Source organism: Scomber scombrus, chromosome 16 (genome assembly GCF_963691925.1).
Source record: "Scomber scombrus chromosome 16, fScoSco1.1, whole genome shotgun sequence".
NCBI classification, from domain to species: domain Eukaryota; kingdom Metazoa; phylum Chordata; class Actinopteri; order Scombriformes; family Scombridae; genus Scomber; species Scomber scombrus.
In genome coordinates, this window is record NC_084985.1 from 10,515,816 (window position 1) to 10,539,527 (window position 23,712).

At 39.4% G+C, this 23,712-nt stretch overlaps 1 protein-coding gene across 1 annotated transcript in view; it reads right to left on the reverse strand.

The window, feature by feature from the left end:
- The window catches only part of pleca (plectin a), a 39,587-nt gene extending 16,099 nt beyond the window's left edge, over window positions 1–23,488 (reverse strand). The window contains exons 1-28 of the mRNA XM_062435998.1: window positions 23,374–23,488; window positions 20,614–20,675; window positions 17,031–17,120; window positions 14,982–15,059; window positions 14,398–14,490; window positions 11,502–11,668; window positions 9,033–9,148; window positions 8,649–8,755; window positions 8,161–8,280; window positions 7,965–8,060; window positions 7,311–7,438; window positions 6,519–6,612; window positions 6,239–6,393; window positions 5,537–5,873; window positions 5,227–5,304; window positions 4,932–5,093; window positions 4,727–4,831; window positions 4,428–4,523; window positions 4,121–4,246; window positions 3,692–3,844; window positions 3,314–3,468; window positions 3,093–3,219; window positions 2,434–2,617; window positions 2,225–2,245; window positions 1,507–1,664; window positions 803–981; window positions 577–715; window positions 43–399 (exon numbers count right to left, since the gene is read on the reverse strand). Of these exons, the coding sequence (XP_062291982.1) occupies window positions 43–399; window positions 577–715; window positions 803–981; window positions 1,507–1,664; window positions 2,225–2,245; window positions 2,434–2,617; window positions 3,093–3,219; window positions 3,314–3,468; window positions 3,692–3,844; window positions 4,121–4,246; window positions 4,428–4,523; window positions 4,727–4,831; window positions 4,932–5,093; window positions 5,227–5,304; window positions 5,537–5,873; window positions 6,239–6,393; window positions 6,519–6,612; window positions 7,311–7,438; window positions 7,965–8,060; window positions 8,161–8,280; window positions 8,649–8,755; window positions 9,033–9,148; window positions 11,502–11,668; window positions 14,398–14,490; window positions 14,982–15,059; window positions 17,031–17,120; window positions 20,614–20,675; window positions 23,374–23,488 (3,798 nt within the window). The remainder of the gene's footprint in view (window positions 1–42; window positions 400–576; window positions 716–802; window positions 982–1,506; window positions 1,665–2,224; window positions 2,246–2,433; window positions 2,618–3,092; window positions 3,220–3,313; window positions 3,469–3,691; window positions 3,845–4,120; window positions 4,247–4,427; window positions 4,524–4,726; window positions 4,832–4,931; window positions 5,094–5,226; window positions 5,305–5,536; window positions 5,874–6,238; window positions 6,394–6,518; window positions 6,613–7,310; window positions 7,439–7,964; window positions 8,061–8,160; window positions 8,281–8,648; window positions 8,756–9,032; window positions 9,149–11,501; window positions 11,669–14,397; window positions 14,491–14,981; window positions 15,060–17,030; window positions 17,121–20,613; window positions 20,676–23,373) is intronic.
- Window positions 23,489–23,712: the final 224 nt, after the last annotated feature.

Consider the following 23,712-nt stretch of genomic DNA (forward strand, 5'->3'; position numbering starts at 1 on the left):
TACTTTTCCTCTCTGTACCCCACACAGCCTCCTTTACAATACCTTCTCCTCTGCCAGTTGCTCCTTGAGGGCCTTGTTGTCACCAATGGGCACAGCTTGTATTTTCTCCTGCCTCTCCCTTGCTTCTCCAAGCCAGCGGATAAGCCACTCGTAGCTTTCATGGTAAGATTTCATGTGGCGCCCGAGGAGGTCGAGCTCCCGCTGCCTAAGGTCAATCTGAGCAAACACAGCCTGCCAGCGCTCCAGGAGGCTGTTCACCAGCAGACGGTAATGCTCGAGCTCAGCATCACGCTCACTATGGATCCGTGTCATCTTGTCATTTATAGCTGTAGCCGTCTTAAGCTCGTCCTGCAGGCGGTCAAATACCACCTGGTTGGCTTCTGCTTCAGCATGCATTTTCTGTCAGACAAAAAAACAGAGAAAAGTCACATCACTGGTTAATGCATCCAGGTAATATATTTTTGGAGATGAAAGCAATGCAGCCCAGTATGCCACATATAAATTTAAACATGCACACTGAATGTAGATATGAATGAACTGGAAACACCATGACATCTTCTCCAAAAGAGATAATACCTTTAGCTGACTGCGATGGTTCTCCACCTCTTTGTCATCAGCTGGCACTTTGCTGACATCTCGCAGACGAGTCTCATAAATCTTCAGTGTGTCTTCTGCATCTGTAGTGTTTGTGATCACTACATCAATGGTTTTCAGCCTAGAAACAAGAGGTTTACACTTCATAAAAAGCACAACACCAGTTGGAAATTAAACAGTAAGCATTCAGAGAGTCACAAAGCCTCACTTGTCCAAGTAGACTGAGGAGAGGCCATAGACGTGGTCCATCTTCTTCAGTGTGATGTCCAGTTCGGAGTGCAGCATTGGTGCGGAGCTGGACTGCTGAGGAGATGCCAGGACCTCCTCTGCCTTCTCAGCGATAGAGTTCAAGTCTTTTTTCAAACCCTCCAACTCTGACTGGACTTTCTGTTAAACAAAAAAAAGAAAGATATTTTAGTGAAAAAATGATTTAGTACCACAAAGACTTAGCCGATAACATCCACATATCCACACATACCACATTATAATCAGTGTTGAAGAGATATCAAACACAAGCATAGAACAACTTACATTATACACATTATTATAAAAAAAAAAATACTGTTGCATGTTAGAAGAACTGTTCAGTTTAATCCAGGTTATTCTGTTTACTTCTGCATCGAAATTTGTGCTCCTATTTTTTAGAGCTGCATCGATTAGTCTGCAACTATTTTGATAGTCATTTGATCATTTAGGCACTTTTTCCAAGCAAAAATACCAAAAAACATAAATGGTTTCAGATTCTTACATTTGAGCATTTGCTGCTTTTAGTTGTCTTACATTACATAAAATGTAATATTTGGGGGTTTTGGACTGTTGTTCAGACAAAATAAAATATTTGACGATGCCATTGCAGACTCTAGGAAATTGTGATGGACATTTAATCTCAGGTCTTATTTTCCATGATGTTACCATTTGCTCTGCAGTCTTTAGTGCGCAGGCTTTGAGAGGCTCCTTGTCCACAGGCTGGCGAAGGCGTGTCACTGTTCGATTCTCGCAACCCTCCAGTCTCAGACGAAGATCTTTGATCTTGGTCAGGTAAGTCCTGCACACAGTCTCGTCTTGCTCACCTGGTTGGAATATAAAAAGTTATAAGATTTATTATGTTGTGGCAGGGAACGTCACATCTGGATACAGGAGCAGGTTGTTAGTTCAAGTCAAGTTTGCTTTGGATTTAGAAGCTTATAGTATTTGCACACAAGAAAAACCTACTTTGACCAAACAAACCACAGCACAATCCTAAAAGTAATGGTTTAATGTAATGCATTTTGGAATATCACTAAATAATTTGGTAAAATTAATCCATTAATTTACTATTTATAATCTGTTTCATATTGCAGGAATAACATGCTTGATTGGTTGCATGTTGATTAGTCTTCAGAGGTTTACCAGCTGATTAATTCATTCACTGTTTAGGCCTGAAAAGTCAGTTACATTGAAACCCATGCACAGAGACAAGAAAGCAGTGAAGTTAGGAGGAATACCAAAATCAGCGAGGGTAATAAAGATGATTGAGTTCATGGATGGAATGAAACATGGCAGCACAACAGCACTCAGTGCACACAAAGTCCTGTTCAGCCAATCTAAAGCTCTTACTAGACATCTGATGCTGTAACTTAAAACACCTTACCTGCCCTGGGTGGCACATAGCCTGTAATATGAATCCAACAGTCAACTTACACACAAATGACCATGGGTGAAATTCAACACATGTGGCTGGTAAATGATTGATTTCATGAGAATGAATGATCTGACCAGCTTCAAACTAAATAAAATGTTTTGACCATGTTTTGGTGATGATAAAAGAACCAACAGTGACATTAATTAAAAAGTACACACCTTGCTCTGCAGAGCTGACCAGTCGGTTGTAGTGCTGGTTGGCCTTGTTGTAGTTGGACTCCACCTGCATACGGTCTTCTGCCCCAAACATCTGGGAGTCCTGGCTGTCTCTCAGAAAGTCCTGGTAGTGCAGCTCCAGGTTCCTCAGTGCCAGCCGGTACTCCTCCACTGTCAGGGTCTTAAACTGCAGGTTACACAATGAAAGTTATGAAAAGCCTAGTTCAACACTAAAGCTTTTTATTTAGATGCAAAATATATTAACTAGTAGAGTGTAAAGTAAAAGTATGTGTCAGGAAATGGGTTTCCCTGACTGTGGCCAATAACCAGCCACAATCAAACAGATTCTGTCCCATTGTAAAAGCTATAAATCAAATATATTCAACATAACTACTCAACAATACAAGCATAAACAGAATCCACTACAGATTAATCGTTTTCAGTAGTTTTCATACTGGCAGAAATCTAATGTTTACAATTATATTAAAAGTAACAAATACAGACAACACATCTAAACTATTGAACAGATATTTTAATTTAATCAAAATATGTTTTCATTTGAAACAGACAATATTCATGTATGCTCCAGTGATTTAACAACAAAAAGTAGGAAACAGTGTTGTAGTGTGTTGCTTTCTCTCTAATATGTCCTGTGTTGTTACCATGGTGATGTTCCAGGTGTTGATGATGTGGATATCTCTCATCAGGTACTGCCAGGACAGCAAGCTCCTCATGTCCACAAACATCGTCTGCCACATCGTCTCAAGCCTTTGCAGATTTCCATCCAGTCTGAGGAAGGTTAAGTGGAGTTAGTGCACTGTACACTGTGTGTAAATTTGGATATTAACTTATCTTAAGAACCCTGAGGGGACTCTAAGCTCACCCTGCAACGCTATTCACTGCATCCTTATTGGTTGGCGGAACCAGGAAGCAGATAGATGGTACAGATGCCTCGTTGCCTTTATCATTCAGCACTTTCCATTTGTTGGGCTCCGCGTTGTCCAGCAGGGCACATTCATCTCCTCTGTGGACTGTGATCTGGAAAAAGATAAAAACAGATGTTCTAAACTGACTGGTCTGTGGACTGAATCAACTCTTGGAGATTACTGTATTTACGTGTGATCTGAAAACACCAGAAAAATGTATATGTAATTTCACTTTATTGAAATTTAATGAAAAGTTACTAAGTTCTTTGATGAGATTAGAGGCATCAATGCAAGGATCATTTCACATACAAAAACAGATTTGATCTCCTGATTACCTCCATCTGTTTGAAGTCACAGACGGCCTGGACGGGCTGTTTACCCTTTATCGGGGTGGCAGGGTTACGTGGTTTGAGCTGGATGATGGTCTTAGCTCTCCGCTTCAGGCCTTCCAGGTGAGTTTTGAGCTCAGTCAGTTGCTCTTTCTCGTCCTGTGAGGAACAAAATAAAGAATTATATAATGCACATCAGATTTTTTATGGTATTCCATGCACTATTATCATTGTTATTGTAAAGCTGCACTAAGAACGCTTACATATATTTCTACACATACATATTTTTTTCACCATCTCCAAGTGTACTTGTAACTCAAAGGAAATGTCTCAAATGTCTCTAGCAGCTCTGAATCAAAAGTAAGATGTACTCTGCCATGTTACTCCAAATACTAACAAGGTCTTGATAAACATAATAAAAGTGAATAAACCTACAGCTGCATCCTGCACAAGGTCTTCTAGCCGTGTGACTGTGATGGAGCGGTTGCATGTATACTTCCTCTTCATTGTATCTTGCATCTTTTTGATCTTCTCCTCTGCCTCTTTGACATCACAGAAAAACTAGATTAGGAGAAAAAATAGAGAAATTTAGTTGTAGTGTTGTTTTGAGTTCAGTAAATGCACGATTTATACAAAAAAAGGGCAACAAATTAACTGATGAGAAAAAGAGAACTTGGAGAAATTGTGCTTGGATAAATAACCCAACAGAGTTAACTCTTTATGGATGAGCTGGTAAACATACTTGGAAGTAGGCAGTGTTTTCTTTCAGGTGGGTTTCAATGCAGCAGCACAGCTGGAGAATCCAACTCCACTGAGTCTGCAGAGCTGCAGTAAAGGCCTGCAGAGGGAGACAGGGCAGAGTAGAATTTAAGGTGTATTGATGATGAGTATGCCGAAAACAGTTCAAGTCAGTTTTATTTGTATAGCCCAATATCACAAATTACAAATAAGCCTTTTCAATTTAAAAATAATACTGTTATATCTGTTTAAATTAAGATTTCTACAATGTAATATAGACTGCAGGAGGGCACTGAGTCTTACCTCTAAGGTCTTCCTGGCAGGGTGTCCATCTCTCAGCAGTTTGTCTCCTGTGGCCTGGACATCGTTCATCTTCTTCTCTCTGAGCTCCAAGTCTCTCATCAAACCCTGTTTGACAGCAAATACATTAATATACCAGAATTATATCACTGTCAACCTTACACTGCACTGTGGGTAAAAATACTATATCAAAATACTGTTACTCTACCGAATAGTTGTCTTTCTTGGCTGTCATGTTGGTGTTTCGTTCACTCCAGTCGTAGTTGACCTCCTCCTCTTCTTTCTCATTCAGCCACATCAGTTCTTTGGTGGCTGCAATGACGAAGGCATGAAGCTGGTCCAAGTAGCGCAGACGGGCCTTAGAGGCATTCTGAAAGGGGACAGATGACAACTGAGTTATGGTATATTTTTAAGGGACTGAAAGAGCAGTTTAGAAAGAAACTGGAAGGGAAAAGAGGGCTTCAAGGTTTTGGACTGAATTTAGTGTCTTTTCTGTAACTTACCAGGAGCTTGCCGTACTGCAGCTCAAGTTTTCCCAGATAGTCTCGGTAGGCAGCTTTACTGACAGGCGAGATTTGACTCTGGAGCAGAGAAGAGGAAAAGTCATGGGTCAGACAAGCAATATTTAATGCTGTTTTGCCCCAACTTTTGGCACAGGTACATGAATTGACACAGACACTAAACACTTGAGGGGAAATAGAAAAAAAAGTTTTGCACACAGTGTTTTCTGCAAAGCTGCAGTGTAGATGCTGGCAACTGCACAGTAAACATGTAGTCACTTGTTCTATTCTGACTCCAATTTTATTATCATACCTCATCAGCCTTTGCCCTTTCAATCTTGGTGCGGAAGTCCTCCACAGACTGGTGCAGGCCGCGGTGACTGCCAAGCTGGGATTCCACATTGGGCAGGTCGGAGCCCCACTCCCCATCGTCCACCCTGCGCTGGTTCTCCTCCACCCAGGCCACTAGATCTTGGATGTAGCGCATGGTGACTTCATCCAGCTCCGGCCGCACCCTCATGGGGGCCTGCTGCAGGACCTGGGCTGTGTGGATCTGAGTCATAGGGATCTGTGTGGTGGTCACACCAGACTTGAGGCGAAGGTTGTACTCACTGCGGAGGTTCACCAGCCTCTCGTGGAGACGATACACTCTAGAAGCAGAATCAGTTTAATAAGAAAAATTATTTAAATTAAATTATCGAAGTTGATTCATTGCTTAGTCGAGACACATAAAATGAGTCAACAATTTTTCATATTAATATAATTGTTTCAGTCATTTATCAAGAAAAAATACCAAACATTCACTTGTGCCACCTTCTCAAATTGTAGGATTTGCTAAAATTCTCTGTTACCTTTGAAATATATATTGTTGCTTTTATTAGATAATTATATTGATCAAAAAAAGACAAATCAGGAGATTAACTGATTAAAAAATGTAATTTTTTGCGACCCTAATATCAAAACTTTATCAATTTAAATGTTGATGTACAATTTGATTAGTTAATTTCTTCTGCACCTGCGATACATCTGCTCAGCTTGAAGGTGGCGTCCATCTTTGAGCAGCTGAACATCATTGAAGAGGAAGCGGATCATTCCTTCTGCTTTTTCTAGATCTGCCTCCATCTCTGCTGTGTGCTGAGCAGGTTTTCCTGAGCTCAGCATCCTCACATCCTGTATAAAAACAGAGAACAATTAAGCTGCGAACTGGGCTGTAATTATTTTTGGTAAAATGAATGTTGTTATGATCCCTCAGAAATGTTTTTTTTTCTTCCTTGAAACACAGGGTGGAGACTCACCGTCTGCAGCAGAGTCTCCACCTGGTTGAGCTGCTCCTCACACACCCCTGACTCCATCTGGACTTTACTGACGATCCTCTGAAGTCGCTCCAGCCTGCAGTGGGAGAGGGAGTTTTTTTTTGGGGGGGGGGGGTGTCAAAGGTTAAAAATCACTTTAGGCAAGGTAGACTCCCTTACAGTCCTGTTGGCCCACAGGGTACATTTTCTGTTTTGTCTGATGAAATTAAGATAAACCCATCTCATGACAATTTACTAAACTAATAGAAAAAATAAGTTAAGTTAAAAATTAAACTTACGCCGTCTTCTGGCGGAATAAATACTTAAACTCATATCCGTGATGCAAGAAAGCCATGATGGGCTCCTTTAAAGCTCTGTCTGTCTACTAAGGTACAAATGATATTTTGAAAATCTCTCCACAGCACTCTCCCAAGTCTGCAGAAATCCAAAACCAAAAGCTACGCCCTGCCACCCTTGTGATTAAAAAAAAATCTTATGAGTGACTATCAAATGACCGTGTTATTGCAAGAATGTTGCCATGCCGACAACAAGGTTGTCATGTGTTTTCCCTAATTTGTTGCCCACCCCACGATGCCAACTCAGTAAATTGTATTACCAAAGTGGATTTATCATTAGGAAATGAATCATCCTCATGGTTACAGAGTAACAGTTGTGTGATGATTCATTTCTGATATTTTTTTTCCTAATGCCCTGTGGTTTTTCTGCCTGTTTTTAAAAAAAATGTGTAGTTTGCTTTGGCAACAGGGAGCACTTGCGATTTGGAAGCGTACTTACCTCTCAAATTCTGTCCTGAGGAGACGCTCTCTCTCCAGTATAGCGACGTGCAGACGACCCCATTCCTTCTCCACGTCAAATGGATGGTAACCAGGCGGCACTTTGACATGGCCTGCCTGGACTGCACCCTGCAAAATAACAAACAGAGTAAACTGTGGTTAAATAAATCTGTTTTGATTCTTTCAAAACATGGATACATTACCCCATGGACTAATTTTGATCGTTAGACTCTTATGATTAATTTGAACATAAAAGTTTCAAGGATGTATCACACTGTTAGACAGCCAAAAAGATTTTTTTAAGGATTCAGTTTTATTCACTGCCACTGAACCTGTATTATTCTTTGCGGAAAAAAACATAAAACAATATCCATGTATCTCAACAACAGTAACAGTCTGTTAAGCTTCGTGCAGTGCTTGTGTCCTGCAGGCAGAACAGAAGGTGGGGAAAGGTTAACTGTCATAATAAACTAGAATTTATCTGTTTTATTTGTACAAAAATAGCCCTTAAACGTTGAGGATTCTCAAAACATATTGCAAATTTGGCACATCTGAAACTGTGTCACAGTGCAAAATATCCTTCAAAACATTGTGTGAACAGCTGTCTTCATGACTCTCAGACACAGATTCATTGGCGCTGGTCAGAGAAACTCACCTCAAAAGACTTGAAGATGTATTTGGAACGGTTCTTGTCGGCCTCCTTTGCAGGAAGCTCTGTTTCCTTGAACTTTAGAAACTGACGCCACAGAACCTGCAGATCAGAGAAGGGATGCATCAGATCATCATCAGGTTCTTCATCAAACTAATCCTCATGTTAACTCTGTCATAACTGTTAGCCCAGAGCCACTTACCTCAATCTCCTCATAGCTGGTGGGGAACTTCCTCTCCTCAAAGACGAGGATGTGGTGTCTGATCCACTGCAGCAGCACGGTGACCAGCTCGTAGTACTCCTGCCAACGCAGCTCCAGCTCCTAAAAGACGGATGTAGATGGAGGTTCAGTTTTCCTGCATGAACTGAGACACTGGGCATCAATTTGATCCATTGATCCTGCTATATAATTTCATGTTGATAATGCTAATAGGAATATATGAAGGTGCAGGTCATCACTCTCATGATTTCATAAAAATATTAACAAACTATCAAGTTTATAGATTAGACCATGTATAAAATAGTAGTATCAATAAGAATATATAAGAAATATGACATAAGACATTTATTATTTACATACTTGGTCCTGCAGATTTAAGTGCCAATCCCATTTCTTGTCTCTGCTCTTAACAGATCTTTATAATGATTTGGAGGAAAGATGAATTAATGATGAGGAGGGGTTAGACTTACATTGGCTTTGACACCATCCTGAACATCTGGTACCCTGGGCATGACATCGTACATAGAGGAGACATATGTGATGATGGATTTCTCGTCGGGGTGGGGCACATCCACATCTATAAAGAGAAGAAAGAGTATTTAGAGTGAAAAGTTACTGTTACTTTGAGTTAAACCTAAAAGGGAAAAGGAAGGTTGCAACTGTGTGCGTGCTAGATTTGTGCGAACACTGAAGAAAAAACACTTCTCTTAATCAAAAGCTACAACTGAAGTGCCTTCAATCTGACAACTTATCTCCAGTAGAGCTATTTAGCAGCAATTTATAACACATCATCTCAAATATTTCTAAAGAAAAATGTTAAGAGTGATGAAGTGATAACATCCAAGTCTTCTTACCTTCAGGGTCCAACAGTCTGGTGACACCCAGGTCTCTCTCTGCCACGCTGAAGGCCTGCTCCAGGTTCTCCTGATTGGTCTGTCGGTACACTTTACCCATGTCAATCAGAGTGGGCCTGCAGACAAAACCAGCCAGAGAGACGAGTGAGTGGAAGTGGCTTATTACTCAGTTATTAATGTCAATCAAGATTCAAGATTTGTTAAATTATGTTTGACAGTTGAACTGTCATAGAGATATTTATTAACGTTTCAGAATTACAATTACCCCTCAGTTTTTTTTGTTGCAATTTATTCCAATTGCTTACCTGTCAGCTATAAATTCACAATGATGGCTGCCGGGTAAAAACTGTAATGTTTCATATTTAACGTTTCATGTTGATGGAGGCAGTTTGATTGTGAGTTGTGTTACTTTCAAGAGGCATGCAAAAACAAGAGTCCTCACTACCATAGAGGCTTACATTTCCCCAGGCATTTTAAACACAAACAAGACAGATGCATTACCTTTGAGTGCACTTTGGCAGGAAGATAAATGCTAATAACATGTAGGCACAAGCACAGAGCATCTCATTAATCTAAGGAGATAAAAATGCATCTTATATCCAGAATTATAAAACAGGAGGTTTGCAAAATGTACAGTGAATTCTGCACAGTTAAAAAAGCTTCAAAGTTTTCATACACTTGCAGAACTCTGTAGTATTCTTTTTGTGGCTGCGGTGATTCCCTCTCCACATAACAGGCCTGTCTGTAGGACAGTCTGTCCCGGCTCAGATGAAAGATTTGAGACTCAGATCCAGATTCATGCTCGTCGCTCTGGGACCCTCGACTGGAGCGGGCCCTGGTGCTCTGGGACCCTCGACTGGAGCAGGCCCTGGGGCTCTGGGAGCCTCTGTCCACTATGAAGGAGTTCTTAGTGGGGATGTCCTCACATAGCATGACCACCTTGTCCTCCAGGTCACTGACAGAGCCTGCTGTGCTGCTGGACGCACTGTTCAGCCTCTTCTTTGAGTGGAACTTTCTCTTCAGGTTCAACATTGTAGCAACGGTCAAGTTTGATACACAAAAGTTTTCCAAGTGAGTGGAATCCAAATTTTAGCCTTTGTTTTGCAAAAACTGAAGTTCTGATAAAAAGTTGAAGTTATCTAAACTTGTTAAGAACAACTTCATCCTCTCTCAAGTCCACTGATAATCCCTGTTTGTATCCAAATCCTCTTCTCATTGTCGGTTTTCAATCAGATTTCTGTCCCGCTAAATCATTGCTAAGACTCGACACTGCACTCCTTTGCAGCTCTGCACGTCCTCCTCATTCTCCACCAAGAAAGAATCTATGGCAGAGTGGTTAGTGTTTTGCTACAACCTGCCGAGCCTCCAGTCAGCATACCCCAAGGGCAATCTTTTTTTTTTGTGATACGCCCACACTGTTAAAGAAAAACGCTATCTCCTCTGTATGAATACTGAAGGATGCCAACTCGAGTATTACATGTTATTTTTGTGTCGTGCGGTGAGGTATCCTGCAGGGCTTGCTTTCCTGCACAAACACACCCAAGATTGGTACTCCACCCAAAATGTATGGTTTGAGAATGAAATCCTTGATGGTGACTCAGTTAGTAGTTTTCTTATTAAGGAAACCAGCAGCTTTAATTCATGCCTGTCACAATGGATTCTTATGAGGACAAGTTTTCTCAATAGAAAACAAGAACAAGCATCCACAGAAACCTTTCAGACTACTGTTGCAGCATGAAAGTATGTTCTGGACAGTATATTGCTGCTGTTAGAATCACACAGTATTTCACCATAGTTTGATGCAACAGTGATCCTTTGCAACATAGCAGACAGATGGGTAATTGAATTACACTGCAGGAGTAGTTTGTTAAGCTTTTATGAGCGCTTTGATACTTTTTTTCCCCACAGTGAAACCATTGTAATCAACTTAAACTCCGGTTGACCACAGCTGCTTATTTTCAAGCAGTGGAGTGTTTGATACTTAAAACAAAGATGGTCACACTTTACTTTAAACATAAAGGAGTTCAAGCCTGTGTCAAATATTATCTCGGTTTATGATTTATTACCCATCAACATTTTGTTCCGACAAGTCAAATGTGCAACTACATAACTCAAATATGATTTTGGCATTCCGGCTGCGCCTACTGCAATAAATAATAGAAAACACAACATGAAATATGCAAAAAAGGTCACAGAGAAGACCTGTTAACTGCACAGAATTCATGTCCTACGGTGTAATACGCTCCCAAGTCCAGGCAAGCTTTCTTTCCCTTTCAACATCACCAGCACTTTCTCTGGCCATTCATTATTCATGTTCATTATGTAATCTGATCTGAGTTACTGTAGATGTTCAGTTGTGTCTTTTTTTGCTTTTTAAAGTGTTTCTGTGGTGTGAATGTTGATCTTACATTTGTTGCTGAGTGCCAACAGCTTGAAATTTGTGAATGGGACTCAAATTCAGTTTCTCACCTGTGTTTGTGTATGACGGCATTGAACAGCTTGCCATCCCTCCAGCTTGTGGTGAAGTTGTCACAGCGCAGGCCTTGGTATCCCTCCACCATCCTCTGAGACCACAGCAGTAGCTTCTCTTTGGCCGTCATGTCGTCTGACTGGCCGTTCACCTGAATGTCTGAGATCTGGAGGGAGAGAGGGTGCAGATAGACTGAGCAGATAGTAAATGTACTTCAATTTGATTTCTTTTTAAAAAGCACTAGGATTGTAGCTCTCGCTTTTTTGGGAGTTGCCGTCAGGTTTTTGGTGACATGTAGCTTGTTCATTTTGAGTGTGAATGCACTAGTTGTAATTCACTTTGGACAAAGAAATGCAATGCAAAGTAAAACTTTCAGGAAAAGGATAAAGGGATACATTAGAATAGTTGAAATTGAACTAAACAATCCACAAACATTTTTAAATAGTGGGATATATTTAAATGATTTCATGGTAAAAATGACTTTTGTGATATATTGAATACGACTGAAGTGTTGTTTGAAGAGCAGGAAAAAAAGGTTTTCTAGTTTGCCCACTGATTTCTTCCAGACTTGAGATGAGTCACATTTGAAACCTCAAATAACAACCACGACTTTCACTTGAAGGGCGCATGAAATCCATTAAAGTCACTGTTTTGGACAGTATCACTAAATATTCATAATTATATGAGCACAAAAAATAAATCATAAGAGTGATTTATGAGTCACTCATCTTACAAAGTTACATATTTAAAGCTAAAATTTCAATACATACTGTGGAGGCTGTAAATGACTGCTGGACCTCCACAGGCAAATTCCTCTTTTTTAAGAGCTGCAAGACTGTTTGAGTCACAAGAACACACAGCTAGAAAAATCCCTCATGTGTGTGTATATATATATATATATATATATGTAAGGTACATTCCAGCACTGTGTTGATGGACCTAACATTCATTTTACTGGTTTAATTTTGCAGTAGGTTGACTTGCTGAGTGCTCTGTTTTTTTTGCATTCATCCATCACCAAGTGAGTCTGTCTGTACCATGTCTATAATCAGATGTACAAACAGTACTTCTGTGAAAAGTCGTTGATGTTTGTTTTGGTCTGCTTGACGTACCAGAAGGGTGGGGTTTGCCACATAACCTGGCACACATTTAATAAAGTTGTAACAATCACAGGAAACCTTTTATGAGTCAATTCTGTTTGCTTTTTTAAACCCCTCTATTTAACTTGTCTTGAAATATTTATAATAACAATAATGAACAAAATCTTTGCAACAAATATTTGAGTATTTATATTACTTCTTTGTGACTTTCTCCACAGATGAGACCAAAGAAATATAGGAAATTGAAGAAAATTGACTGTGTTTTGGCTGCAGATGATGCATTGATAAAGGTTGCACTTCCAGTCCAGACAGATTTCATGGTTTCTTACTGGAATAAAGACATCTTTATTACAGCTTGATACTATTTTAGTTTGCTGGTATGCTGATGAGTCATAGGAGAACTAACAATTTCACTTACACGGTCTTTTTTTGCAGGAAAGGGTGGAGGAGGGAAAAAAGAATGCATTTTTATTCCTTCTGTTATTTTCCCTCCACAAGGGAAACCCCGATGTGGTCGTGGGCAGAGAGTGACTCAGACACTGAATGGAATATAAATCTCCACCCTCACCGCTTCTTTTAAAATTACTGAGAGATCCCAGCTCCCTCTCTATCATGAAACAGGCCAGTTATATAAACTAGTCACTGAATTATCAGCACACTGTGAGCTGCACCTGGGGAGCTCAGAGGAAACCCACCATTGTTTGTGATGACTAGTGTATGCCAAAATAAATAGGTTATGGGTTTGTTTTGAAGAAATAATAGCTGCCTGATGACTAGGTGTGCCAACAAAGAATTATTTTGTTTTATGACTCCAAAAAGTATATTTATACTCAGTTAATATATCAGTTAAGTTTAAAAACATGAATGAACAGCGGGGGATCGTTTCTCGTGAGTCCTGAGCTGTCACACCCACGTCTCTTTCCAGCTTCCTCGTGGGAATCACTGAGTCATACAAGATGAGTAAAGGATCCCACATCCACATCCCAACATAACCATCATTATAGCATCAAAGAATGTTCATGTACTCCCTCTCAAGACAATCTGCTAAACAAATATCCTGAAATGCCTCTTCCTCATCAGGAACACATCTGCCACACCGACGAATGCTTTCCTCCACTGTGGCTTGTGCTGCCAATAAGTGGTATGAGCAATTTTAAATTGTTTATGTTTTGGAATGAGGGCAACATGTTTGAATTAAAACTCCACATTTAGATTTACCCATACATGCAAAACAGGCTTTGAAACGTACTGATCGACATCCTACTTTAACAAAGAATAAATAGCTTTTTTCTAGTGTTTAGTCTTTGTGCACTTAGGAACTCCAGAAGCGGTGGTAGTTGTGTATAAAAGCATAAGTGCTGCCAAATGTCCATAAAACCCATTTGGAAGTGATTGGCTGCTGGACTCTACTGTAAAATACCTGCAATGTAAACAAAGGATCAAATGTGTTTAAAATGAGGGAATGCGCTCTGATTTTCCTTACCGTGCCACTGAAGCACACTGATCACAATGTAATGAACGTAAACAGTACAAAATGCATGTTAATCAAACAATGGAAGAATTTAATCAAATGCAATTAAGTGCAAACATGCACTTTAAAAGATAAACACCACATGTAGCTCAGGAAATGTGACTCAGCTGTCCTAACAAGGCTCAGGAAGTTTACTTTGAATAAATGCATTTAATTGCATTTATTTCTCCTAAAGCTCACATGATCATTGCCAATTTAAGTTCACTGCCATGATATTAATAATAATCTTAAGTCAAATTTGTCTTAGAAAGTGTCCAACATTACCTGGAAGTGAAGGATGATGGTCCATATCAGCCCCAGAGTCAGCTTGGGGTTTCCATCTGCAATATCGTCATTCCTGATGTTGACCAGTTTGACCTGAAATGGTATGAACAATGAAGTTATTTAGATTTCTGTCAGTTTGTGATATGTTTCTGTTAGTTAAACTGAATGTGTATCTTCTAAAATTACAAACATTGTGGTATGTTATTGTTTTGTGACCGGGGCAAAACAGGGACAATAAGATTGTATGCAATTATGAGGGCGAAGATACCAACTTGACTTGGCTGACTCAACTTCACATAACCTGAAGTATGCATTTTTTGTGCAGAAAGACTGGATTTTGTTTCTTACAACTTAGTCACAATACAAAGGTATCTTTTTCAATGTGAGTTTTGTATTAAGCTGGACTTGAATCCAAACTTATCCTTTTAAATTGTGAAACACAATCTGAGCTAATGTGTAGATGAAAAAATGAAGCCACAAGTGAAGCAAAAAATCAGAAAAATAAAGCTAAACTAGGAGGAAAACAGAAATGCTAAATAAAAATGCTGCTTTGTTATAACTTCGCATGAAAGATCTTTACTGACCTGTCTGTGTTTGAGAAAGTCCAGTGCAATCTGTACATTCTGCAGCTTGTGGAAGCGCATCCGGCCTTTCTCCCGCGGCTGTAAGAGACAAGAGGACGCCAAACATCAGGAAGAGACAACACATGAGGTTTGAATGATCAACAAACAGCAAGACCCCATGACTGAGGAACAGGTGTTTCAGTGTCCAGCAACACCTTAAGTGTCTACAAGAAAGATCTGCTCTATCTACTTTACAGTCATGGTCTTGGAAACTTAAAATTAAAAGACAGCAAATTTGAAGTGCGATTCAAATTCTGCGTGGTTGTGATAAAAGCTTTTGGCCAGACCTTCACCAGGTCTGACCCTACATGATCCTGAAATGCATTAAAGATCCAGCCACGATGTTTGCATGTGAAAGCATGATAATGAATGATAAACATTCGCAGTGATTCTCCCAAACATCAGTCACAACTCTTATTTCCTCGACAGAACTACCAACAACTTTTGCCTGTTGCTTATAAAATATCATGCTGTCTTATACTGTCCTGTGTTAACTAACGACTCAGTCCAATCCAGCATCTTCAATAGACATCTACAAAGACGTCACCCCCACTGTGTGAGTTAGCCATGACATGCACATGTGCTTCAAGTCTTAAGCTTTAAGCCAAGCTGTGCTGCACAATTAGTCGACGTATCAGCTTGCAGTGATGAAACGTTGCTTTCAATACAGTGAAGGAATCCTATACTTGCAACTCTTGTTTGACCCTAGACAACTCCATCTGAAAACGTTAAAACCATACCAGTAGCTTGCATGTTAAGGCCTTTTAATTCAAAAAGATATAAAGACTTTCAAGGAAAACAAGCATCCAAAAACTAAATATTGATTCCATACTATGATTCTAGCCATTTGTGTCATTTAATTTAACCTCTATATGAACATCAACGACGGCGATCAATGTCCTTCACATAATCCATTTTTTGAAAATGTATTTGTCAGCGTGTTCAGGCATACTCTGCTGATGAGAAGCATTGGATTCATGAACTACGTTTTTGGAAAATTGCACCAAGAATAAACATTATGAAAATTATAAAAAATAATATTGTCATTTGTTGTCAAAAAGTATTTGTTTTGCACTTTTTTTAATGCCAATTCTGAAATCTCATCACATATTGATCTGGCCACTTACCAAAATTTCAATCTTACCATCAGTTTTAAACATTTATCATCTTGACTTCACGTATGAAAACAAACTACAACTGAATGTCTTTGGTATAAGCAACATCTGCAGAACCTCTACACAACTAGAAGTCAACTACTTAAACCTACTTACGCCACTAATAACACTACCTTCATGACTTAGATAACATCTGATGAATTTTTATAGATCTGCGAGCTCACAGATCAAATGGAAGAGGACGATGTTGGACACAGAACGGGACATTACAAGAAGTGTCATCATGCACAACCCAGCAGCCACCTGGGGTGGTGACACATGCCACGCCCGAGGAGGCGGCCAGCCACAGTCCAGGCGCCACTCACCAACCGTACGTTCCTCACAACGTCACGTTCCCTCGGCTACCACAGCAAGAGCATCGCAAGAAAGGAAGGCAGAGGCAAAGGAGGAAAGGTCAGGGCAAAGGTCAGCAAACAGGAATTAGAAAAAAAGGGAAAAACCAGGGCTCAAACAAGTCAGTGCAGTAAGATTACGAGATGGAAGCAAAGAATGAAAATTAGTGTTTTAAGGCTGCGCCACCAGAAGGTGTGTTCCCAAAAGACCGGTGGTAAGGTAAGTAAAGGAAAAAAGTGCGCATTACTTAAGCATGTACTGAAATGTCTGAAAATCTCGAAGAATCAAATCATGCAAGACTTGAGACAAGAAACCACCAGAAGAATATAAAGACACAAATAAACATTTAGAGCAGTTTGAGATACAATGAGTAGACTGGACAGTAGAAGAAATATGACAGCAAATAAAGTCTGTAGGACGGGGGAGCATCGAGAGAAAGAAAGGTTTGGACAGCAGAAGCATATGCCCCAACATCTAAAGATCAGACATCACCAAAGCTCACCAGTGTCTCTCCAGAGAGCACCTCCAGCAGGGAGATGAGGTTGTGTCCATCTCTGAGGTCCTCGTACAGGTCAGTGATGTGTCGCTGGGCCTGTGGAAGAAAGAGGGGAGATAATTTGGAGGTTTATTAGTGATAATATCCATTGCAGGAAACCATCATGTCAGCATCATTGTTGAATAAGTTGTTTTGCACTCAGCATTGGAATCTCTGTCCTCAACATTAATAGCAAGGAATTTCACAGTAAGCACGATTACGCTTTACTTTAATCCTAAAGCCTTATCTAAAAAATGTATAAAGCAACATAAAGGGAAGGACCTCAACACAATAACACAGTCAGGAACTTGAGTTATTATCTGCCTTCTGCAGTCACAACAGGGTCCATATTTAGGGTTATTTTCAAGGATTTTTCAACAACATTAGTGTAATTTTCATACTGACTTTTGGCCATACTGGCTTTTTGGCCTTATCGTATCGTTTTTGACCCACCAGGTTAACAAGGACAAGAAACATGAACGGTTAGATGATCATATGAGCTATATACAAACACCCAGTATAACCAGATTATGCTGATCACCACCTGTAATCTAACTACATGCTCCTAAACACTTTTTTCATTTTTAATTGTTTAACTGTAAATGGAGTTATAGAACATCTAGATGCTAGTTGCACTGCAGAAAAGGCTCTTATTGTCATTAAACAAATGTTAAAATGAGGAGAAAAAAGGTTGAATGTTAGCAGCAGGTAAAGGATGTTAATACAGACATGCAGGCAGAAATGAATGTGTCCACTCAGCACTCTGCTCACAGACAGCAGCACCTACCTCTGGCTTCCAGTGCTGATGTGAAAGGATGGTAGGACAGGATGAAGGATGGAAAAAGGAAACAGTATGATGAGAGAAGATATAAAACTGTAGGATTTGTGTGGGAACAGAAAAACTAAAGACAAGCACGAAGACACTGGTTTGATAAGACTGATGTAGACAAAGACAGTTGGTCATTGTTTGTTTTTTATCATTTTATTTATCTGATTGATTTCATGTTTGAAACTAAAGGGAAACTAATGTTTTTCAGTTTTTATGAGTGTACAAGTGTTTCAGCAGTCTTTGTCTGGTCTTGATTCTAGTTGGATAAACTTGGATAAAAACACTTAAATAAAACACAGAATAATGTCTGGTTTTCATTCCCTCTAATCTTAAGCGAGTTGTAAGACATGCTAGTAGATGGCACTTTTGAGACAGTTGACCACGAGAACGGAGCGTTCCTGGCCTCACAGTTTAATCCCATGACTATTTTGGGACCACGAGTCCAAAACGCCTCGGGGGGCAGTCAAGTTGGCGACTCGCTCAAGCATTTTTGATTCAAATCTGAAGGATTTTCCGACAAAGAAACGACGACTGACGACAAAGCCTGTGAGTCATTTCGCATAGAGCCTCGTTTCACAGGACGCACATGGAGAACAGTGGACATTCCTCACAGTTAACACACTTCGGTTCCTGTGTGAAAACAAAGATTCGACAATCTGAACGTGCCTCTGAGGAGCAGTAAGATGGAGCTGAAACTCTTCAGGTAGAGCCAGGTTTTACATTTGTTAAATGGCAGCTAAAACATTCCCTGAAAATATGAAATATGAAGAAACACAGTTACAGTATCAAAACTGTAATTTTCTTTGGTCTATGTATTTTATATCATTTATGTTATTCCTTGAAACCTCAGAGACCCTGATTATACACAAATATGACATTGTGTGTCGCCATGATATACAAAAACATTACAGGATCTATTTGAAGGGTGCCTGTGAATGTTTTTAAAAAACGTTCCCTCTGACAAGCTCCACTCCTCTTGTGTCTGTCAAAAAATCATTCATGAAGACTGAAATCTTTTGATCATGCCTTTTGCCTTCTGGGAATATTTAATTAAACAGTTCAAAGGGGAAAAATTCTGCTGAATGAGTTGGCAGAACATTAATTAGTTATCTGTTGGAATACCCCATCGATAACTGTCTTAGTCAATAATTATGAAAATTATTGTCCCCCAATTTTCTGATTAAAGTTTCATGAATGCCACGATGAGACTGTTTTTCTACAAACTCTTTAAAGAAAAGCATCGTTAATGACTTAATGAGTCACTAATCGAATTAAAAGACTGTACAATTTCAGAAAATATTAAGATCCCAGAACCCGAGGCAACATCTTCTAATTATTTGTTTTATCCAACCAACAGCTCGAAACGAATTAGTATTAAATAAAATGCACTTCTTGTAAGCAACATATCATTTTGTCCCTAATTAATTGATACTGAAAATAACCACCTGCTGCAGCTGGCTACTTAGATCAGGGGGTTACATACTATACACATACTGTACATACATACACATTTTCGAGTCATGGGCCAAAGTATCGCCTTACAGTATACGTGAGTGATAACATATGTAGCTCGGGTGGCCCTATTCAGTGTAGTGAGTTCAGTCCTGGAGCTTCCCGTTCCCCTGCAGAGCCCTGAGAAGCTGCCAGTCTGGAACCCAGATGTGAAACCTGAGTGAGCCTGACCCACAATGCCACTATTCCCGAATGCAAGCTAAAGCAAGGCCAGGTGTCCATGACTCACTCTCTCACACGCATGCAGTTAACACAAATAGCATGTGTGTGTTTCATTGTGAAGGGAGAAGCCGTTTCTGTAATTTTGACCTTTTTACAAAGCATTTCACTTTGAGGTGTGGCGAACAAAACACTGATTAGCTTTTTGTTCTTTTCCCATTTTTTTCCCCGAAAGAGATCAGATAGTCCAATATCTCCTCGGGAAACCTTTTTACATAATCTAAGCAATTGCAACCAGCAGTGATATGAAAGTAAGGGCTGGAATTTGACTTGAACAACAATAACAACTTCGAGGGTCATTCAAGGACATCTGAGTCCTGTTCCATAAAGCAGGATTACCAAATAAACCAGGCTTATTTCGTTAGTCTGGCTCTTTTTCCAGCAGACCAGAATATAAATATAAATACAGTGGGAGAAATAAGTATTGAACACAATATTTACAATCAGGATACTCACATGACATTTTCACCAGACTTTGGTATTAACTCAAAAAATCCACACATATAGAGAAATCAAACCATTAAAGCCCATAAATAAAGTTATGTGTAATAAAGTGGAATGACACAGGAAAAGAAGTGTTGGTCATGGCTTGTCCCTTGATTGAGGAGGTTGTACATGAAGGAGCTGCAATAGTACGCAAGGCACTGCAACAAGAGCGCACCTTCAGAGACAGATCAGACCCATTCAATCGATCAGCAATTTCCTGCCAGCCTTTCACTTGGATTTTATTTATTGCTGCAGTATTACCTCTTTTTGTGATCATATGTCTAAATTCTTCATATGCCTCCAGCAGAAGTGTCTGCTATCTTGAATTAGTCTGATCGCGCAAACGTGGATCGGCCTTTATGGAACCGGACCCCTGGAGTCTTTCTGTGTACTACCATTGAGCTGAAGTTAATACTGCTAAACATTTTTTTTATTTTTCAACCTAGCTGATTGTATATTTGTTGTGCAAATAAATTAGTAGATATTGTTGCAGTGAGATCTTACCTTCATAAGGTGCTTGTTGACCCATTTTGTGAAGGTCTTTTTCTGAACTCGGTCCCGTTCATCTGTGGAAAGACAAAAGCTCAGTTTATTTAAGTGGAAATAGAACTAAAAATTGCGTAAACTGTACCTAACACTTCTTAACATTTTCCCAAAATTACTAAAGGTGTATAGATTAAGAAGCATAAAACGTGTTTGGGAGAAATAACCCTTTACTCTGAATATTCTGTTTTCTTTCTTTTTCGTCAAAGTCTTGATGCTAATTGGTTGTAATGTATTTGATAAGGATCTGAAAACTTTATTGGGTGGTTCATTCAGTAATGCTTGAAGAGTGGGTTTTCACAAATGATGCATTCAGAAAAGATCATCAATAACCAAACCTGGACACTGTAAAATAGATCATGTGATTTTAGCCATTTCTTACTAAATGTTTTTGTTTGGCCTCAAAATATTGAAATCTCTGATTACTGTAACTGTAAGACAACGTGTGTTGTGTTAGCTAAGATTATCACAAATAAACTTGAGGCCTTTAAAAATTTTCCTCACATAGTGAAATTACTGGAAATCAATGGCTGCTTGGAAGAAAGGAATTATTTATTTGAATCATTTTTACAGGCCAGAGGGGATAACATTAGGTATTCCACAAGAAAAAGAAAAAGCTAAATCTGAAACAAATAAACATTTATTTGTTGCAGAAATAGATTTTTCATTGTTTTCCCATCCTTAGTGATCTCACATCCCATAGGATACATTTTGTGATCCCTCAGAGGGGCCCTGACCACTAACACACAATCTTAATTTAATGAGCTAAAACATCCAAAACCAAAGTTATGGTCCCCCATCTCATGAGACCCTACAAGGCATCACTGAGAAACAAAAAAATATGAATTTGGTTTTCCCAGAGTCACAGACAGTCTGATAAATATTTGTGCTCCCTAAAGTCAGAAACCTGAGTCATGTACATGTGATCTCAACAGAAGATCACTCTACAAGTGACCCGTATTCCCGCTTATGGTTGTTTAAAATACCTCCATCAAAACGAGAAGAAAGAAAGGTGTCGTAGTTGTCAAGGAAAACACAAGTAAATAACTTATGTCACTCCTCTATAGGAACATGTTTCACCCTGCAAGACTGTTGGTTTTGATTTCCAGGTATGATTATTCCAACAAGCGCTCTCACATACCAGCAGGTAAAGGGTGTGCAATGTTTAGAAAGATAACCACCAACAGAAGTATTTCATCTCTTCAGCAGTGGTTTAATAAGTGATAAGAGTGTTTGTTAAACACAAAGGCCTGTAAGACATAACAGAGCCAGTCTGATCTGAAGCAAAGTCATTCAGATTCGACACAGTGTGGCTTACTGTTGCACATTGATATATCTGACGAGACAGTGAAAGCCATTATGTGTAATTTCCTTATCAGTCAGACAATGTGAGGAGCTTGATTGCATTATCAGGATCAAAGCTTATGCAACAAGTGATCAGATGGAGAGGGAACAGAGAAACTACAGAAGATGAAATCCAGTGGTGCCAACGCCCATTTCAGGGGGACATTATGTCGCTGTCTCACAAACACGCTGGTGACTCGTGTCTAAACAGAGAAGTGGGAAGAAACCTCAAAAGCAGAGAAATTCTACTATTTCACTGGATCATGAAAGCAAGACTTTCTATCAAGGTTGGATAAATCTGTTCTGTAGAAAAAAAAACCTTGTAAAAATACCAAAGTGTTGACACGCTCACTGTTTTGTTAGCTGCTCAGACACTGTTGTTTCTATATGCCATTAAATACAATGTGAGGAATGAAGGTCAGACTGAGACTGAAAGCACTTCATATTCCAAAACTCAAACCAGTCAAGTAAATGAAAGTAAAGCAAACTTCACTGATCCCTCTTACAAATAATGTATTTGCTTGGCTGACTTTTGTTGCCTGGGGCTGCAGGCAGAGTGGTGGGTGTTTTCTTTCATCCTCTGAGTCAAAGAAACTTCTAAGACGAGGTGAGAGATATCAGATCACTGATATCGGGTGCTTATTTCTATATGGCTGCGAGATATAGACTAATCATCCTATTGAATAATGCAATTACGATGTGAACTGTCACACAAACAGAAACAACTGCTTCAATATCATTTTGTTTTTAGCCCTTGAAGAAAAACATGTCTGGCTGAAGTATATGATAACTGCAACAGGAAGTACTGAAGGTATTTGAACTCTCAATTACAAAAAAATAACTGCAACAGCTTCTGATTTGAAAAAGTTTCTGCAAAGATTTTTTTCATCTCTTCTTTGTGATTAATGCTGTTTCTTCTTTAGATGGGTTGATTAATTTCTGAAGCAAAACAAGTGAGATGAAATCAAGTCCTGTCATAAATCTTTCTGTTTTTCTGTCTCTTCTTAAAATGGGTGTCAGCAATATTGACCAATAAAAAGAGGAAATGTCATGACTCATTAAGGGGTGTGGCTCGTTTGATAAAAGGGAGGCAGAAGACCACCACAGGCAAAAAAACGAAGGGATTTTCCATGCTATGCAAATAGAGACATTAAACTACAGTTACTCCTTTATATAATAATGCCACAAAAGGAAATGAAATTAATACTTCTTTTGATAAGATTCGACAGTGAGCTGCTGAGAAACAAACTGAACAACCTCCACTAAAAAACTAAGCTTTGAATCAAAGTTGTATGCTCTAATAAAAGTTGCAGAAATAATGCATAAAAGTTTAAGGTAGTACCAGCGAAACAAAGCAAAGATTAGGACAAACTCTACCTTTCTTGTAATCCATAGCCTTGAGTATCCCCTGGTAGTAGGACTCCTCTATGAAGACCCCATCACTACCAACACTGTCAGAGGAGTAGTTTCTGAATCTCTGCTCCATTGCCATGCAGGTGTTATCTTAGTGATCAAAAATAAAACAGACGTCTCTGCAAGTTTAAAGGAGACGTTGCCCACTTGTTATTGCCTGAAACACTGGTCCACAGAGAGGGATCCTGTTGTTAAGTGGGAGTGTTAAAGCCACTGATTCAGTTCCTTAAGACAAGTCTTGCTCTCTGTTTTCCTCTGACATTCTATGCTCCCATTTTTTTCACCAGCTCTTGCAAAATGCCT